The sequence below is a fragment of the Rutidosis leptorrhynchoides genome, chromosome 9 (assembly GCF_046630445.1).
Source record: "Rutidosis leptorrhynchoides isolate AG116_Rl617_1_P2 chromosome 9, CSIRO_AGI_Rlap_v1, whole genome shotgun sequence".
Taxonomy (NCBI): Eukaryota; Viridiplantae; Streptophyta; class Magnoliopsida; order Asterales; family Asteraceae; genus Rutidosis; species Rutidosis leptorrhynchoides.
Window position 1 is genome coordinate 261,253,719 of NC_092341.1, and position 21,639 is coordinate 261,275,357.

Genomic DNA, 21,639 nt, shown 5'->3' on the forward strand with positions numbered 1-21,639 from the left:
TGACGTTATATGTATTTTTACTACGAAATACAGTATTGTGAGTTTCATTTGCTCCCTTTTATATATATTTTTGGGACTGAGAATACATGCGCTGTTTTTATTAATGTTTTACGAAATAGGTACAAGTACTAAAACTAATTCTACTTGAGTTTAAACCAGAAATATACCCTTAGCTTGGTAACATTAAATTACTTGTCTATGTACGGTAGGCGCGAATCCTAAAGATAGATCTATTGGGCCTGACAAACCCCATCCTGACTATGGGATGCTTTAGTACTTCGAGGTTATTTTAAACACACCTGATCTGGTGTACTTCAGAGGGTAAAACATGAACGTTAAGGCTTGTTACCGGTTGCCTACAACTTATAGAATACTTTTATACACTTGCGAGTGTACATATATTTATAAATGGAAATCTTGTGGTCTATTAATATATTGAAATGATTGTTATGATAAACCTGTGAACTCACCAACCTTTTGGTTGACACTTTAAAGCATGTTTATTCTCAGGTATTAAAGAAATCTTCCGCTGTGCATTAGCTCATTTTAAGGATATTACTTGGAGTCATTCATGGCATATTTTGAAAGACGTTGCATTCGAGTCATTGAGTTCATCAAGATTATTATTAAGCCAATTATAGTTGGATGTATTATGAAATGGTGTGCATGCCGTCAACTTTCGTTGTAAAGAAAGTTTGTCTTTTAAAAACGAATGCAATGTTTGTAAAATGTATCATATAGAGGTCAAATACCTCGCGATGTAATCAACTATTGTGAATTGTTTATAATGTATATGAACGGGTCCTTTCAAAGTCCATATCGATTATAAATGATTCACAACAGTTGATTACATCGCGAGGTACTTGACCTCTATATGATACATTTTACAAACATTGCATTCGTATTTGAAAAGACAATCTTTCATTACATCGAAAGTTGGCAACATGCATACCATTTCCTACTATATCTTACTATAATTGACTTAATAATAATCTTGATGAACTCAATGACTCGAATGCAACGTCTTTTGAAATATGTCATGAATGACTCCAAGTAATATCTCTAAGATGAGCAAATGCACAGTGGAAGATTTCTTTCATACCTGAGAATAAACATGCTTTAAAGTGTCAACCAAAAGGTTGGTGAGTTCATTAGTTTAACATAAATAATCATTTCATAATTTTAATAGACCACAAGATTTCATATTTCCATTTCTCATAAGCATACGTCCCATGCATAGAGACAAAAATATCATTCATATGGATTGAACACCTGGTAACCGACATTCACAATATGCATATAAGAATATCCCCATCATTCCGGGATCCTACTTCGGACATGATATAAATTTCAAAGTACTAAAGCATCCGGTACTTTGGATGGGGCTTATTGGGCCCGATAGATCTATCTTTAGAGTTCGCGTCAATTAGGGTGTCTGTTCCCTAATTCTTAGATTACCAGACTTAATAAAAAAAGGGCATATTCGATTTTGATCATTCAACCATATAATGTGGTTTCGATTACTTGTGTCTATTTCGTAAAACATTTATAAAAGCGCATGCATTCTCAGTCCCAAAAATATATATTGCAAAAGCATTTAAAAAGTGAATAATGAAACTCACGTAATGTATTTTGTAGTAAAAATACATATGACTATATTGAACAATGCAGGGTTTGGCCTCGGATTCACGAACCTATATCATTTGTATATATATTAATATACGTAATTGTAATCGAACAAATATATATATATATTATTATTATTAGTGGTATAACTTTTATATTAGTAACTTTTATATTCCATTGTTAATATATATTAATTTTATGTACATATAAAAATATAAATTTTGTTATGTAATAAGTATTAAACATTTTATATACATATATATTTCATTTGTTTATTTAAATAGTAATTATAGCAATACTAGAATGATATTAATAGTGATTATAATGATAGTAATGATAATAATGATAGTACTAGTATTAATAATAATGATAATAATATTAATGATTCTCCTAATAATAATATTAATGATAGTTTTATTGATAAATCTTATAATAATGATAATATTTATAATCATACGTATGTTACTAATAATAATAATAAAATTTATTATGTTCCTAATAATAATAATCATATTAATGATACTTAATACTTATTTTAGCATTAATTAATAATAACGATGATAATAATGACAATACTTTTATTAGTATTTGTAATAATAGTAATATTGATACTACATGATAATACTTAATAATAATATTATCAAATATGATATTATTTACTAATACATAATAATAATAATAATAATAATAATAATAATAATAATAATAATAATAATAATAATAATAATAATAATAATAATAATAATAATAATAATAATAATAATAATAATAATCATAATCTTAATAATGATATTAATAATAAAAATTATATTAATAATAATATCAATAATTATAATAATAATCATTATAACAATAATAATAATAATAACAATTTATATTGAAAACTACCTTCAAGAAGCCATTCTAAAAAAATTTGCCCCGAGCAGGACTCGAACCCGAGACCTCTCGATTTAACCCAACACCTTGCACCATCACGCTGCCCAATACTTTTCTGTTTTACCTTCCACAGATATTCAAATAACCTATATCTATTTATCATCTTCTCCATAAGACTGAGTCGACCAGGGAACTCCAAGTATAATCAATATAACGAATACAAGGTTGGAATTAATATTTGAAAATAATACAGAAACATTTAGAGGTTTAGCGGTTTAATTAAAACAAAAAAAAAATATACATTCGCTGTAACAGAAAACATAGAACCCGATATGAACTCAGTTTCAATTTCGAAATTTAAGCTTGTTTTAGACAAATATTAAAACATGAAAAGGGTGCTAATTGATTCCTAGAAACTTTCTCCATACTCAATTGAAACTAAAACTTTGAAATACGTTTGAATTTCCTTGAAATCAATTCGTTTGACTTTTATTTTAAAAAGTTTGACTCGACAATTGGGATTCGTTAGAAAGAATTGAAGTTTTTAATTTTGCAGTTAGTTTGAGTAAGCTAATCCCAACAGAATTGCATTTAAAGATTTGAAATTTGATTCACTTTAAAGCCCTTTAAAAAAAAGAAAACCGAAACAGAGTTAGTCGACTGCAGCTTTCTTTTTAGTTTAATTCATCTAACCTAGCAGCTGTTATTGATAATTGGTGGTGATGGTGAAACGAATAAATGATGTAAGTCTGATAACATGAATAAACTGACTGTTTTGATATAGGAAGAGCTCGACAAAGAATCAAATCAGGAAGGACAGAAAAATAAAAATAAAAAGAAAAGCAGATGGAACGTTTCACAGACTTTGTTTGTGACTGTGCTTATGAGATCGACCCTTAACAAATTTTAGATAGCAAACAAAAAAAAATAAAGCTCGATCATAGTATGTGTATGCACAAGAGATTCGTTCCATTTATCTTTATTTATAGATTTTATAATTAATAAATATATTTTATTATTAATAATAGTTACATTAAATAATAATGGTAAATATCTGAATAATACAGAGTTTATGTATATATATACCAGTACAATTATATGTATATGACTGTTTTTATGTATATCTGATATATATATATATATGTATATATATATATATATATATATATATATATATATATCATATTAACTTTTGTTATATTACTAAATAACGTAAATTTATTATTAATTTTAAGAATGTTATAAATTTTAATAAGAATACTGATATTAATCATAATAATTACAATTTTACTATTAGTTATAATAATATTGATATTAACAATGATAACATAATATTAATAATAGTAACAATAATATAACAAATCAAATGCATCAAATTTCATATTATATTTTATATATAGTAATATTATTAACACTAATATCAATATCCTTATTTTATTTTAATAATAATGAAAGTAATAATAATAATAATAATATTAGTATACCAATTATATTTTTAACTTGTAACCACATTTAATATCTTAATACTACAATTTATTAATTATGTAAATTTTAATATTTATATATTATATATAATTAAATTCTTATATATTACCATATACATATAATCATGATCACATATAGAAATCATATATATTTAAATATAGATTTATTTTAATTTACAATATAATTATTTTGTAACTTATCTTATATGCTTAATTCAAATGTTTAAATTACTTTTTATAATTTTAAATTATAATGTAAACTTACATATATATATATATATATATATATATATATATATATATATATATATATATATATATATATATATATATATATACCTATTTATTTACAAACAATTGTTCGGGAATCGTCAGGCATGGTCGGAGGGTAATTGATTACATGAATATATATTTCAAAACTTTCGAGACTCGACATTAAAGATTTTGCTTATCGTGTAGGAACATATAAAGATTAAAGTTTAAATTTGGTCGAAAATTCCCGGGTCATCACACGAAGCGTCACAATAGATAAAAAAATCATCAATACCTTTAGGTAGTGATAATATCGACGCAGAAGTTAACTTCTCTTTCAACGTTTGGAAAGAAGACTCTTGTTCACTTTTTCGCTCGTACTTCTTCCCTTATGCGTTAAAGCAGTTAGAGGATTCGCTACTCATGAAAAATCTTGGATGAACCTTTTATAATAGCCTTCCAAAACTAGGAACTGACGAACCTGAGTAGGAGTCTTCGAAGTTTCCCACTTTTCAATTGCCTCAATCTTAACAGGATCAACTTGAATTCCCTGTTTACTAACAACATGCCCAAGGAATTGAAATTCTCTCAACCAGAATGCACACTTGGAAAATTTAGCATACAGCTCTTATTTTCTTAACAAATCAAGCACTAATCTCAAATGCCCTTTGTGCTCTTGATCACTATTAGAATAGATAAGAATATCATCAATGAAAATGATAACGAACTTATCCAGATAAGGACTACACATACGGTTCATGAGGTCCATGAAAATTGCAGGTGCGTTAGTCGATCCGAACTGCATAACTAGAAATTCGTAGTGACCATTACGGGTTCGGAAAGCAGTTTTCGGAATATCAGTTTCTTTAACGCGCAATTAGTGATAACCAGAATGGAGATCAATCTTATAATAAATGGATGAACGTTGGAGCTGATTGAACTGATCATCAATTCTCGAAAGAGGATAGCGATTCTTAACAGTAAGCTTGTTCAACTCGCGATAATCAATACACAATCGGGACGAACCATCTTTCTTCTTAATAAACAAAACAGGAGCTCCCCAAGGGGACGAACTAAGACGAACGAGATATAGTTGCAACCAACGAAGGAAGAAATATATAGAGTAGCCATATCAGTGGTATAGATGTTTAAGGCAATTCCTTCAAAGGGGATAATGAGGATCATAGATTTCAAAGTAAATTTCCATTACATTTCCGAAAGGAAGATGTATGAAAGGTGTGATCTTTCAACGAGAGTGAACTTCCTCGCACAATGAGCGAGTCAATCTAGGATTCATCCTTATTCTTAAATTTATGTGCGGATGAAAAGAAACATGAATCATGGGTTATAAAGAATAGTCGACTCCAGGTGAGATGAATCTCCAAAAATGATTTCGTGCACCTCAAAGTATTGAATCATAGGATTAATGTTTACGAGGGTGTTGCGGTTAGCCGTGAATATCGAGAGTAGAAACTTCTCAAACGTTCTAGTGTAATACCTATCCATGATACCAACTATAACAACAGTTGGGGTAGAAACCCACCCAGTGCCTGGCCTACAATAGGGCGACCACCGAGTGTACCTCAGAAAACTGATTTATCAGTCCGCGTTTCGGCCATGTTTAACCATAAGAGGGAACATTTTATGAGCGCAAAGACTTCCCAACAAATTTTACAAAACCGCCATCCAAAGTGGCGTAAGAGTTTTTATCAATGAACTTAATGGTAATTTTTATCCTTAAACGCAGGACGGGAAGAACTGTGACCTAAACACATTATAGAGTAATTGAGAAAATTAATATAATCAATCAATGAAGTTTTGAAAAAGCTCTAAACATTTGATGTGAAAACATAAACGGAAAGAAGTTCTTAGTAAATTAGAAGTATGTACAACGTGTAACATGTTACATAAAATAATTTGACTTAGTTAAACAACTCAATAAGGGAGTGGTTTTAAAATAATTTTGAAGGTATAATTTAGTATGTACTAACCAAAATAGGTTAAGGTAAATTTATATATTTGATTTTATACGTACATATATGATTTTATAAATTGCATACGTAACAGAAAATCTTATTACTTCTATTCGTCCATAAATCTCGTGAGGACCGCACAATTAAACAAATGTGTAAAAATCCTGATGATAAATAGAGTATTCGTATTTCAGAGGTTACGAGTTGAAGTAAGATCGTGGAAGATCGAGTGAAGGACTTGAATCGTCGTGCGACATTTGATCAACAAATGTTACGAGGTCATGAAAATCAATGAATTATATGTTGTTTTGACTATTATCAGGACATAAGTCCTAGGGCCAAAACTGTTCACGTGCGAAGCTGTTGCTAACAAGTGAGGTATGAAGCATAGAGCATGAGATAGGTAGTTTGGTTAAAACGAGTTTCTCATATATTAACAAATAATATAATGAGTATTTTCCTTACTCATGTAATAACATTGGAATTTCTGAATGAGTGGTGTAAAATTTTTCTTTGACTCGCTTTCTATTCCTCATGTCACAATATTGGAATTTCTATATGAATTACCGTAATATAATCCCGTTGTCCAGACGCCATTATATTTCACTAATTCATAGTTCCATTCCAATAGCACAACATAAGGTCAGGACACATAATCAACCTCGAATTTTTACACAATTTTCTCTAAAACGATTTCTTAAACAGTGTGCTAAGATAACACGAAGAGAGAAAAGTATTAAGAGTAATGTATATGAATAAAGATGACATAAAAATGTCTTTGAATTATCAAGAATCCTTATAAGTCAAGAATGACATTTTCTGGTTCGAAAACCGAAGCACAAAGGCACAAAAGCACGTAATATAACAAGAATGTTATATACATAAATATAATAGCTGACATTGGAATGTCGAGCATTCTAGAAGCCACGAATGACATCTAGCGTAATATAACTCAGACGTTATATACATAACCATAATAGATGACATAGAAATGTCGAGAATTTCAAAAGTCATGAATGACATTCCTTGGTTCCACTAACTGGGGTGGTCTTGTAAAAGATAATCTCATAAGAGTTGGAGAATACATTTAATCGGAATGAGAGTTCCTCCCAGAATCAGAAGATAAAAGAGATGTATGTATGATAACAATATACATACTTATTGGATACAAATAACCACATATAATAATATGCTATAGGTCGGGCTGTATACTAGACTCACTAATGCACCCTATTGACTCGGGTAATGACATCAATGCAGCCTAATTCCCTACAACCAATGCTCTGATACCAATGATAACGACCCGTCAAATACCCTTAACGGCTCCGTCACTTGGTCAAACAGATTGATCATAAATCTAAATGAATTTAATAAATAACATTGCATTCTTTATTTAAAAATAATTTCTATAAAGGAAACCTACGAAAATATGTAAGTTTAGAAAAACCAACATAAGTACTTAACCAAAAGTTGACCAAAACAAAGCCAACAAACACCCACAATTTAATATAATCAAAATAGAATGAAAGTTAATGTTTATCAAAAGTTGTCAACATGCATGTAGACTCTCTAAGCACAGCGGAAGCTAAATAATCAAGTACTTGAGAAAACATGCGATTAAACTGTGAACAAAAAATGTTGAGTGGATTATAGGTTTAAATACCGTATAAACTTTAGACCACAAGATTTCAAATGTTAGAAAACATAAAAATATTATTCCATTAATCCATGAGCCGCCTGGTAACCACTTAACCATTTCCTTACCCTTACCACACAACAATATACACTGAACATGTGTATCTTCAAAAATAATGAAGTAGTAATACATTCCGATTATAAATTGCTAGCTCGACTAGCTCGAAATGGGGTTGTCAAACCCGATAGATCTATCTATAACATTCGCGTTCACCAGTAGAAACCAGTGATTACAGTTACCAGACTAGGGAATATTTTCGTTCAACTCATAATGAATAATTTAAATTAATTTCCACTTGTGTCTAAACGTAAAACAAAAATTTGCATGTAATCTCATCCCAAAAATACTTTAAAATAGTATGAAAAGCGAGACTATAACTCACCTTAAAGCAAATGAAGCAAATGAAACAGATAATCAAACAGCAAAGGTAAAGTGATCAAGAATGACCATAATTCCAACCTAAAAATAAAGCAGGTCGATATAAATAACTAACTTAGGTCAAGTTTTAGTATGATAACCATAGTACTTGTTGTAGTAAAGCATAGAATATCACTAGGTATGATTTGGTATGATCAGGACAGCGTATAACACTTACTTTCTATTTTTAGAAAGTTTCCGTTTTTGGAAAGTGTCTATTTTTGGAAAGTTTCCTTAATTAAAAAATTCAACAAAAGTCAATTGAAAGTCAAAGTCAATCGAAAGTCAACTCAAAAGTCAACCTTGGTCAAACTTAGTCAACATTGAAATTTAAAGTGTATATTATATTAATAATATAAGTTATAATATTATTTAAAATAATATTTGCATAATCATGTCATATCATAAGTTTAATTGAATTAAATAGAATTATAAAGTTAATATAAGTTTAAATAATATAATAGATATAACATAAGTATTTAATTAATTAATTAAATATTAATCGTATTAAAAGTATTATTAATGAATAATGAATTATTAATCATAATATAAGTATCTTGAATTAATTATGAAATGTTACACATATCATAAGTATTTTAATATAATTATTAAACCATAAGTATTTAAAAATTAAATTGTATTATAATTAAATAATAACTAAGTCTTATAATAAATAAATAATAACTAAGTCTTATAATAAATAAATAAATAATTAACCTTTATTATAAGTCTTGATATAATAATCGCATAACATAAGTTTTATACTTATCATAAGTATTCCATTAAGAATAAATGCATTATTAATCATAAGTTTAATTATAAGAATAATTAAATCATAATGTAATTATTAAATGATATAATTAATATATATCATGAGTAATAATTAATAATAATTACTTTTATAACATAAGTAATTTAATTATAATGAAATCATTATTTATAACTTAAGTTTCAATTTCATAACCATAAGTTTAATTAAAAATTCGCCGGTCAGAACTTGAGCCTCGGGTGTCGGTTTTTGACGAATTTTATATATATCCTCATCTAACCAACCATACCGAAACCTTAGAACACTTAAGAACACCCTAATATCAGTTCATGGGGTCGTGAAGAACAGCCATGAACCAAACTTTTCTTTAATCCGTTTCAAAACTTGTTTTAGCCATTCTGGATGACCCGTGGCTCGAATTTCATTGACCCGAACATAAATGTTTATCCAATCATCAATCCTAACCCAATGGTACACCCTAAATACTCCAAATATGGACACAAAGTCGGACCAAACCTGGTCTTACAAGATATCACATTTCAATCTTATCGAAACCCTACATCATGCATAATTTATGATCCGTAGCTCAAAATGACATGAATCCAAAGCGTAAAATTATGCTCTTGATGAGAGGAACTCATTTATACACTCTAATTAACCAAAAATATGTGTTAAGTATACTGATTTTAAACAAAAATCTGCTATCCACTTTTGATCAAACCGAAAACATACATAATCGAGCATTTCTACGCATCAAATCAACAACACAACAACATACAAGTACTATAACATCAAAATAAGATCATAATCAGTCAAAATAGATAAAAATGAAAAATCTAGGGTTTGTGATTATACCCTAATCAATAATCAATTGATATATACGCGTAGAGAATGATGAGAGAAATCCGATTATACTAAAAGCCCTCTTATTCAAGCAATATTTGATGATGAAATGATGATGATGATGATGATGATGATGATGAAAGGGGACAGCCATGAGAGAAAAGGGAAAGGGTGTCACACCCTCCAAAATGGACCAGGGGTAATTGTGACCAATCATATCATAACACAGTTGTATAAACGAGAACGACTCTATATGAGACTTTTTAAATAAAACCTTTGTTAATAAAACAGCGGAAGCAGTAATACATGTTTACATTATTATTAAAACGTAAAATAAATGTTTATGAACTAAAATATAATATGCGATGTGGACTCCATGCAAGCATCAAATCTATCATCACAAAGTTGCAAACAGCTAGCTCAATCATCACCTGAGACAAAACATGCTTAAAGTGTCAACCAAAAAGGTTGAGTGAAATTCACAGGTTTATAAATAATATCTAAATTTTTAGACCACAAGATTTAGTTTAAAGTTGATTGATATAGAAATATCAATCTAAAAGTGTTGCTGCATTTTGTAATATCGCTACTAAACAAGTTTACCCTATGACACCTTGTACTGTCAGTGTCGTGGAATCATTATTATGTAACCAAAGACCAACGGTCGAATGGTTAGAGACGTTACTCTCAATAGGCCTACTCACAATAATTAAGTTTGCATTTAAACGTAGCAATTGACGATATTACGGTAGGGATTTAGCATGAATCAAAGCATGACAGCATAGTTAACAATTTAGTACTTGTGTCTAAGTGTAAAATAGTTATAAATCAAGCATGTGTCTCACCCCAAAAGTTATAAATAGTTAAGTAAACAGTAAAATTGGGGCTATGAAAATCACCTTAGTATCACAAAAGAGTATTCCACGAAAGAATTGAACGGAAGGACGTGACCGAGATCTCAACCTAGAGATAGAACGTATGATCATACATTGCCTAACAGACAATAGTATATAGTACTATATTGATAGTAATGGTTGACTAAAGAATTTCCATTTTCGGAAGGTTACTATTTATGAAAAGTTTCCACTTATAGTAATTTTCCAATTTTAGAAAGTTCGGGTTAATCTTTAGCAAGACGTTGTATAACTTTACTCAAACTTCATTGCTATCAAATAAGTCAGGAATGACCAGATGTAACCGGGGGCCCAGGACTCTTGACCAGAATCTAAGTCATGGCATTCGAGATCCACAAGCTTACCCATCAATGGCAACCTAGACATCATTCACTTACGACCGTGAGTAGCGATGAAGTTCACATGAATTGTACATTATCTTTGATTAACCTTCACTTTAGGTTTATATGTTATTATATATGTTATATTATATTTATTAATGTATTAACAATTTGATTATCTTATATTATATACTATAAGTTATTATTATTAAATTAGTATAGTTATAAAATAAGTATTTATTAATAATGTATTGTTATTAACTTATATTATAAGCATTATACTTTATTATATAGTATACTTAGTTATTAACCGTAAGTTATAATAATAATATTAATTTAGTATATGTAATATACTTATGTTAATCGAAAATCATACTAATATATATTAATTCAAATATTAATTCATTAAATATTATATTTATAATTTTTATAAACTTAGTTAATTATACAATTCAGTAGGATATTTTATAAAAATAATTTTATCAAGTTTTTGTATTTATTTCCCACTTTTCTTTATATATATACTCGGTTTAGATTAATCAAATTTAATTAGGTAATAAATATTAAATCGACCTAAATAAATAATTTTATATTTTTTACAGGTTCTATATTATGTAAAAATGTTATAAAAATTATTAAATCAAATTTTATATCAAAATATTATTTATTTAATGTTTTCTAATTATTTAACCATTGTAATCAGCCTATAATTAAATAAATAGGAAAAATAATTTAAACTTAATTTTTATATTTTTTTTAAAGTATATAGTGATGCTACTAATCATATAAAAATTTTATAAAAATATTTAATACACGTTTGTATTTATTTTGTATTTTCTTTATTATTTATCTCGGTTTAGAATAATACAAAAGTAAATTCTTTTTAAATACTAATCGTCCCATTTATTTAATTTTTATAATTTTTAATTATTTATAAAAGTATAATAATCTCAAAAAAAATTATAATTATTTTTATTATTGTTTAATATTTTATTACGAATTTTATATTGTTTTTATGTTTAAATACTACATAGTTCGTATTTAATTATAAATAATATTCCATAAATTATCAAAAAAATTTTTATACATCATAATACTTATAATACTAATTATAACATGTAAAAATAATTTATATATATTAAATTCAAATTTTTAAAGAATATACAAAAAAATAAAAGCAATTCGATAAAAATATAGAAAATACCTCAAGTACTTTCCCAAGTTTGTGAGAGAGTTTTTCCAAAGATTTGATACAAGTTTTTATAAAATGGAAGTGGGTATTTATAGGAAAAAAATAGTTGGTGAAAAGAAAAAATATAAATAAAATAAAGGTGCCAATTTTGACAAAAAATAAAAACATGTTAAAAATGTTTTTAATAAGTTTTTGTTTTTGAAAATATTTAGTCAAAATTCATGGGCTCATTATTTAATTTATAAAAAAAATCTCTTTTTTATAAGCTAAAAATATATATATAATGATTAAAATAACTTATCATTTAATTAATAATTATGTTTCATATAGTTTTAAATATAATACGCATTAATATTAATATTAAATAAAGTTATTTTATATAATTAGTGTAAACTTTAGTTAACAAAAAGTGTCGACTAAAAATAAATATTTGATCAATGTCAAATTTAATTATATATTAAGTATGGATAACAACCCTATAGTCAAATTAGTCAATTCAGGTATGGAAATATGAGGGTTGTTATAAAGGAAGAAAAGAATTTTTAGGTTAAAATGGAGTAGTGTGCTAGGTTTTGATCAAGTAATCTCAAGTTTCAAAAAGTGACACATACGCCCCCCTCCATGGGGCTATTCAGCAGAATTTAGATGGGAGTGGGCTCCCTTTTAACCCAACTTGAAGTATTGTATAATAGCTTGTGGCCCGAAAGCCCGAATGAAACCCGATTCGCGAAAACACCGTTACGCGATTAAATCTTCGGAGGAAACATGCACACGCGAAAAATAAAATATAGAAATACTATATATACTCATATGATATCATAAATAAATTAATTTGAGTTCAAAAATCACGAAAGTCTGATTATTGGTTTGAAAACCGAAATGATCCACCGGATAGAAATCCACGATACGTAGAAACGTACAATTTTAAATACGAATACATATATTCATATAACACATAGTAAAGAATATATTATTACTAAAATAATAATATAAGTCATAGAAATGACGTGGCACGAATATCAATTAACAGACGTTAAATATAAATGGAAAAAGATAACGGAAAAAGTAGGGTTGTCACCCTTAGAATTTTTAACCGTGAATTTATAGTCATTATTTCCCCATAGATTTTCAATCAGATTTTAACCAATTTTTTTTGTTTTTATCTTCAAACCCTAAACCTCCAATATTAATAGATAGTATCTTCATTTAAATTGATTAAAATTGACATGAAGGAAAGGTACCTGTTTATGTTGAAATGATTTTTCTGCTTAGCCTAAGGATTGAGCCAACTTCATCAAAATTAGGAGACATATCAGAGAGCATTTGTGATCCTCTTGACTTGTTATTGATCGAATTAGATTGATTAGTTACCTTTTTGTTTGGATGTTTTTTAAGGAATAACCTAGCTTTAGCTTTGACATTTAGAATCTTTGAAGAAGTGTTCCACTTTCTTAAATGCGACCATGTGAAATCAGTTGAGCTAAAGGACGTAGAGGTATCATGTGATTTCTTCCTCTTCTTGCGTGCAGTATGGTGTGATTCTTTTGATTGCTTTGTTTTAGGGGTTGTGGAAGGTTTTTTGGTTAATCTTGGCATTTTGTGTTGTTTTATGGGGTTGGATTGGAAGATGAAATCTTGAGTTTTTTTAAGTTAGGCTTTAGGACTGGTTAAATCATTTTTGAAACACATGTTTGTTAAGCCTAAAGGTTCTTCATCTATTTGGCTGCTAAAATTTATTCTAATTGGGTCACTTTCATGTATTGGGGTGAGAGATGTTTTATTTTTGGGCTTAAGGGGTGGAGTTATTACTTAGATTAGTTACAGGTATTGGGCTGGTAGAAGTTAATGGGTTTGGAGATGTAGAGCAAATTGAGGAGGTTTGGTTGGCATCCACTGCCTTAGGGGAATCCGAATATGAATCGTTTTTATCATCTCTATCATAAATGGTGTAATTCTTGGGAATTTTAATTTCGGCTGAGATATTTTGATTTTCCAAAATTGACGTTGTTTCTAGATACGGTATCATGGATTTCATTGGCCGAGGCAAGAGATCCGTTGGGGAGGGAATTTTTTCGAGGCCATCATTAATGGGGGGTAGGTTGTGCTGATGTGTCAGGGATATCGTTGCCGTCATCTTTTCCGATGGTATGGGGACGTCTTCATCCTCCGATTCAGAATCCAATGGTTCTATTTCCGATTAAATATCGGAATCACTCTTAATGTTAGAATGTTCATTGCCTGATTCCTGAATCTCTGTTTCTTCCAATTCAATCTCTACTATATCATTTACCTCTTCAATTATTTGGACATAGAACAATTTCTTACGAATCGTTACTTGGGCCGTAGTATTCAATAATTCATGTCTCAATAGTTTGACAAGCACTTTTCCGACCACCAAGTTTTGATTTCCGTGCAGATTACAGTTATAGAAGTCCTAAATTTTACCATACCAACCTGAAATAGTCTTGAAGTTCTTTTCCGTCCACCATGAAATTGGGACACCCTTGATGCTTATCTGGGTAAGACTTGAGGCTTGGATGCAATTATGTTCAAGTTTTTGAATATTTTGTAGCCAATTTCTTATAACATGATCGGTTGATTTCTGGATGTTTGTAACCGTTTCTTCGTTGTCGAACGTAAGATAGAGGTCAAGACTGCCTAAATATTTTATATTGAAATCTGTTAGGCCCTCGACTGAGCGTAAGGTTAGGAACTGCTCAATTAAATTAATATTTATGATTTCTCCAACAATAGCATACTTTAATGCTTCCTTGTTTGTTTCGTCTTCATGTATGTTGATGACTCTTGGTTTATTGTTTGCCTTTCCGTATTAGGGGTTGTTGTAAAGAGCTTCCCTGAACTTATAATTATCACAAAAGGCGTTTCCATGGGGGTGCAGGTTTGGGCTGTTTGTGGTATTTTTGGGTTGTGGTGCATGTGTTTTCACTCTGTATTGTTGTGTTCCTAATGTGTTAATGGAGATATTTGGTTGAGGTTGATGATTGTTTGCAGGCTGTTGAGGTTTACTTTTGTTTGTAGGCTGTTGAAGAGGAGTATCTGGTTTCCTATCAAAGGGTGTGTTTGGCGCAAGAGCTTATGGGAGCTTGTGAGAGTTTATGGGAGCTTGAGCTTATGATTTTAATAAACACCAAGTAATAAGCTTTGTTTGGTAGACATAAAAAGTAGAGCTTATAAAAATCATAAGCTCTATAAAAATAAGCTATTTCTAGTAGCTTATGAAAAAAAAGTAGAGCTTATGAATTGGAATATAAGCTCCAGCTAGGAAGCCCTACTACGAACGAGAACATTCAAGGGTCATTATTAAGTTCATCCATTTTGTCAGTGGCTGGATTTGAACCCTTGACCTCTTGCTTCATTGGGGCCCTGGTGGCCATCCAAGCTATGCCTGGATGGTTCTATCAAAGGCTTGATACGATCTCAACCAATTGCTATTAACAAAGATGGTGTTCAATATGCTGAGAAGGTAGTTTAGATCTTTTATGCTCTCAAAACGTACAAAACCGAACCTTTTCCCATTCTTTAAGAATTTATTTCGAGGTATGTAAAAAATTTTCACCGATCCATATCTCTTAAAAAAACGTTCGAAGGTCAGTCTCGCCCCAGTGATCTTGATGGTTAAAGAACATGATCGATGTGATATTCATGTTAGTCGATGAGGGTGGATGTTGTTTTTTTAGGTGGCTTCCATAATTTAATCAGTTGTCGAACTCTATTTGTCATCGATGACTATCTATATTTTCTCTCGACGTGAACCCATTCTCCTTCTTCGATTTCATTGTTGTTGTGTTGGGAGGCTAGTGAATAACGGTGGTTTTATGTTGTGGGGATGAACGGAGATGAAGGGAAGGGAGGAGCCTTTTTTTAAGTCCTTTATAAAGTGTTCAAACGATTAAAAGGTTATTTGCTTGTAGAACCTAATTTACATATTAACACTAGGTGGTCAACAAATCATCCAACTAAAGTTGATTTACACATAAATAGTTGTTTTTTTTTTTTTTTAAGGGCTAACTATTATTAAATTAAACCATTGGCATGAGCCTTATTTTAACAATAATTATAATTATTAATATAATATGTACAGTATATATATTATATACATATATATATATATATATATATATATATATATATATATATATATATATATATATATATATATATATATATATATATGTATATATATATATATATATATATATATATATATATATATATGTATATAATATATATATATATACTAGCTAGCTACAACATTTTAATTTTTACAATTAATGAAGATTATATCATATATTCATATGTACACTATAAATATTAAAAAAAAATTATAAATATAAATATAAGTATAAATATAAATATGTATGAATAACCAGCTAGCTACAATATTAATTTATTATACAAATAATTAATATTATACGTTCAATAAGTTATATTATTTGCACATCATTTATTGTAGATTTTAGATCTAGCTATTACATATATAATAAAAATAATAATAATATAATAATAATAATATAATAATAGTATATAATATATGACAATGACGATAATGATGATGATGATGATGATGATGATGATGTGAAAAATTTTCGTGAATTGTGTCTTCATATCATAATCATATAATCAATATACTAGTAGTAGAATAAAAATAAAAATAAAAATAAATATAAATATAATAAATAAACAAAAATGAATATTTTATATAAAAACAACCCACCACCTTTGTTTTGGGACTTGTACTCATCCTCTCATTCTCAGTATCTCTCTGTTTCTCTCAATGAAGGTGACTGAGCTTCCAAATGGGAAGAACAGCAACCTTTATCAAGGTACAACCCTTAGAAGCACACCCAAAACCTTAATATTTATAACTTTAACACTCATTATTCTCACAGTTGTACCTCTTTATTACCCTTTACACAAATATCCATCCACAAATGTTGGTTCTACAAGTGACAACACAATCTCACCTGTGTACCACCCTCAAGATGAAGTCATTACTATAAATGATAATCATCATAAATGTGATGTGTTTTCTGGTGAATGGATCCCTAATCCGGATGCTCCATATTATGATAATATGACTTGTTGGGCGATCCATGAACATCAAAACTGTCAAAAATATGGACGACCCGATTCGGATTTCATGAAGTGGAGATGGAAACCCGATGGGTGTGATTTACCCATTTTTAATCCGTATCAGTTTTTGGAAATTGTGAGAGATAAATCTTTGGCTTTTGTGGGTGATTCTGTGGGAAGAAATCAAATGCAGTCCTTAATTTGCATGTTATCTAGAGTAAGTTCTTCTCCATCATTCATTTTGTTATTTCAAATATACTGGATATCGATTTTTAACGTTGTAATTATGTTGTACATAACGGTTAATTATTACATACATTTTTAAAATGATGGTTATTATAAGTACAACATTTTTAAACGCGTTAACGCAAACTTATAGAACGTGTTAACGTAACTTATAGAAAAAAGAATTCATAAATTTATTCATTCATAATGTACCTATATTATATTTTATAATTAATTTTTATTAAATATTTTGGTGATTAGTTTTCAATGGAAATTAAAGATTTTTGTTATATGTTTCAACGTACCTATAGTTTTATTATTTTGTTTGATAACTGTGTAAATGAATTGAAGACAAAATAGATGGGTGTGTAACAATGTATGGCGTACGTCAATTTGTCTATACTGATAGTCTGATCCAAATAATTAAATATTGTATTGTTATTACATTTATTGGATGCGTGTATGAGAAAAAGTTGAATAGATCAAGATTTTTTGCTCTCGTATATTTTAACCTGATTTTTAATTAATTAATTAATTTGATATATCAATTACTTCGTATTACATTAATGTACCTACCGTAAGTATTAATTTTTCTATAGATCGATAGAACATAGAAGATGAATTTGGAGTTGGCCGGTTCGGGTGGGGTGGGTATTTACTATGTTTTATTTTTGAAATACTAGTACTTACTGTAATTGTTTTTTTTTTTCTCTTTAACAAACTTCTTAAATCTTAAATTTAAAATAAAATAAATGTTAAAAAGGTAAGATACAACATAGATAAAATGACAAATAGAGAAAGGACAAAGCATAACATGACCCGTTATATAGTTTAGTTTAAATACATATATAATATAATAATCTTCAAGTTTAGATGCCATCTTATGAGCAAATTATGGTATATCAGCACATGGGTGGGTTCACCTCGCTTACGTGGAAATATATGACTAACAATTGGAGTTCATCTTATCATCAATTATGCAATGATAGCTTCACGTTATATAAAATATATCTCCTTAAATTTTTCCCTTTTCATAAATTAAATTGAATTTATATATAAAAAGAAAAGATAGACAATTATTATTGTCATTTTGACTCTTGCATATTAGTTACAACTACTATGTCTCAGTTTTCCCTTTTATAATCCTTTATTGAACTACGCATTTTGGATGTTTGCCACATAACCACATTTGGTCACTGATTAAAATTGAGCAGGCTCATATAAATTAGTTTGTGTTTAATTAATTAATTTGTTATATTTGATTGTGTTTTGTTGTACGTAGCAGTTGAGTATTGGGTGAGGAAAGTAAGTAGAATAAGGTGTACAAATTATCAAAAAGAAAAGAGTCGTGAAATAGAATTATTTGCAAGGAACTTTGTCTTTTCATTATTGTTTTCTTCCAATTATTATTATGCCTCTTTTAAAATTTGTGATTAATAAAAAATATTTAATAATAATTAATTATATTATAATCGTGGTAGTCAGTCCTTCTCAACTGGTGCATTTATCATTTCAACATTATAACTAAATATCTTTATTAGAATAATCTTGTTATCTTTTTGTAACAAGATCTAATTGTATCATATCTTAATGAATTATATTATATTATTTTTCAAAGATTATATTTATTTTATGATTAGTTTAGAACGTTGTAGATATGGTCAAATAATAAGACCGACGATTTTAAAGGGCAAAACAACATTTATTTTTCTTGACTAAGTTGAATTGAAATTAAGAAAATTAAAGATCTTTATAATTGTCATATGGTAAAAAAAAAAAAAAAATGTGTTTATCGTCACTTTCACTCTTCATAACTCATCTTTATTACTTTATTAAAAGAAAAAAGAAGATGATAAATAAAATATTGGTATTCTCTTGAAAGGCACGATAATATTCACTTTTATTTTACAATGTTTTTAACCTTTTAGTATAAGAAATATAACATTAATAATAATTAATGTTGCTTCTTTTTGTATTTTCAGGTGGAGTATCCTATAGATAAATCAAAGACAAATGATGAGAACTTTAAACATTGGTACTATGTCTCTTACAACTTCACTCTAGCTACATTTTGGTCACCATTTTTGGTTAAAGCCGAAGAAGCTAGTTCGGACGGGCCAACCCATACGGGCCTATTCAACATATACCTAGAAGAGTTCAATGATAAATGGACTACTCAAATTGACGATTTCAATTATTTGATCATCAACACGGGCCATTGGTTTTGGCGGCCAGCGTTGTACTACGTTAATGGTAAGGTGGTTGGTTGTAGATTCTGTCAGTTGGAGAACGTCACAGATTACCCTATGACGTTCGGATACAGAAAGGCGATAAGAACTGCATTCAAAGCAATCAAAAGTAGAGAAAATTTTAAAGGTATAACGATTTTACGAACCTTTGCTCCAATGCATTTTGAGGGTGGAGAATGGAATAATGGTGGAAATTGTGTGAGAAAGAATCCGTTTAAAAACAATGAGATAACATTAGAGGGTATAAATTTGGAGTTGTATATGACTCAAATTGAAGAATTTAGAAGGGGAGAAAAAATGGGAACAAAAAGGGGCTTAAAGTATAGGCTTTTAGATACAACACAGGCTATGTTATTAAGGCCCGATGGACACCCAAGTAAATATGGACATTGGCCCAATGAGAATGTGACATTATACAATGACTGTGTTCATTGGTGTTTACCTGGGCCCATTGACACGTGGAGTGATTTCTTGCTTCATACGTTAAAAATGGAAGGCTTAAGATCAGCCGAAGAGAAGTCACATCTAAAAGGTTAATATGAAGCCCAAATAGAGGGTTAAAATGTTAAATTGTTGTTGAGTATACTCTTATTTATTCTTTTACTTATCATTGATTTTGGTAATTTATATAGCTCTTGTACTGGTGTTAATGAATATTGTGGACAATCATTTATTTCATGTATGATCGAACCAGAAATCAGTAGTTATGCTCAAATTATTATAAAGTGACAAGCAAAAAGTATGTTGGTTCCATAACATTACAAAAGAGTAGTGTAATTATCATTTAAGGACGGTCGAGGATTGTAGCTCAAAGCTCATGAATCATCGTTTGGACAATGTAATAGTTTCACTTAACCTGCAGCTAGCTATTTGTTCGAAATGTCTAACTAACATCACGCGAAAAAAAGAAAGAAAGAAAATAGCAGCAACCTCATCACATTTTCACGTTCACATTGCGTGTTTCTATAGTTTCGCACCTCATAATATGTCATTATATATCTTCATTCATTCTAGCTCATGTCTTGATTAGGACTTTCTACCTTCATTATAATGAGCCAGAACATGGCTATAACATATAATTGAAATGGACAACATAAGTAATGTATCCATCAATGTGGTGTATTGGTTTTTGTATCTATATGTGAGTAATAAGCTAGTCTATATAAGACTGTTCCTAACTGTGGCGTTGACGTTAAAGGCAAGCGATGTACTTTTTGGTGATGTGACAAGGTCAAGAGATGAAGTTTTTTAAAGGGGACTGTTAAATTTGAATGTTAAATATTGTGGTGGTGATGTGGTAAAATATTATTGGTAGTTGGGTATAAAATTTATTACTCCGTAATATCTGATTAGCTGAAACAAATTTGACACTTCCGTCAAATTTCCGACTGACGCCCGGGGTGTCAAATTTTGATGCCGCATTAGGGGCGTCAAGGGCGTCAAACATGTTGCCAAGTGGGATGATGGAAAAAAGTGACGCTGCGTTAGAAATAGTCTAAAACTGAAAATTATGCCGCACTTTATTTGTGATGTCAATAAATATGTAATGCATATGTAATTCTTTTTTTTTTTTTTTTTTTTTTTTGGGGGGGGGGGGGGGGGGGGGGGGGGGGGGGGGGCAAAAAACAGAATTAAATTTATAGAATCTTTGAGATGTTGGCAGCAGAGGTTTGAGATGTTTTTTGAATGCATATGTAACTACTGGATGG

General features: G+C 29.3%; 1 protein-coding gene across 1 annotated transcript; it reads left to right on the plus strand.

The window, feature by feature from the left end:
- Positions 1 to 17,064: 17,064 nt before the first annotated feature.
- On the plus strand, positions 17,065 to 20,584 carry LOC139866356 (protein trichome birefringence-like 19). Its single transcript, XM_071854578.1, has 2 exons — positions 17,065 to 17,673; positions 19,664 to 20,584. Exons 1-2 carry the CDS (start codon positions 17,158 to 17,160, stop codon positions 20,465 to 20,467), a joined length of 1,320 nt encoding a protein of 439 aa, XP_071710679.1. The 5' UTR covers positions 17,065 to 17,157; the 3' UTR covers positions 20,468 to 20,584.
- The last annotated feature ends 1,055 nt before the right edge of the window (positions 20,585 to 21,639 follow it).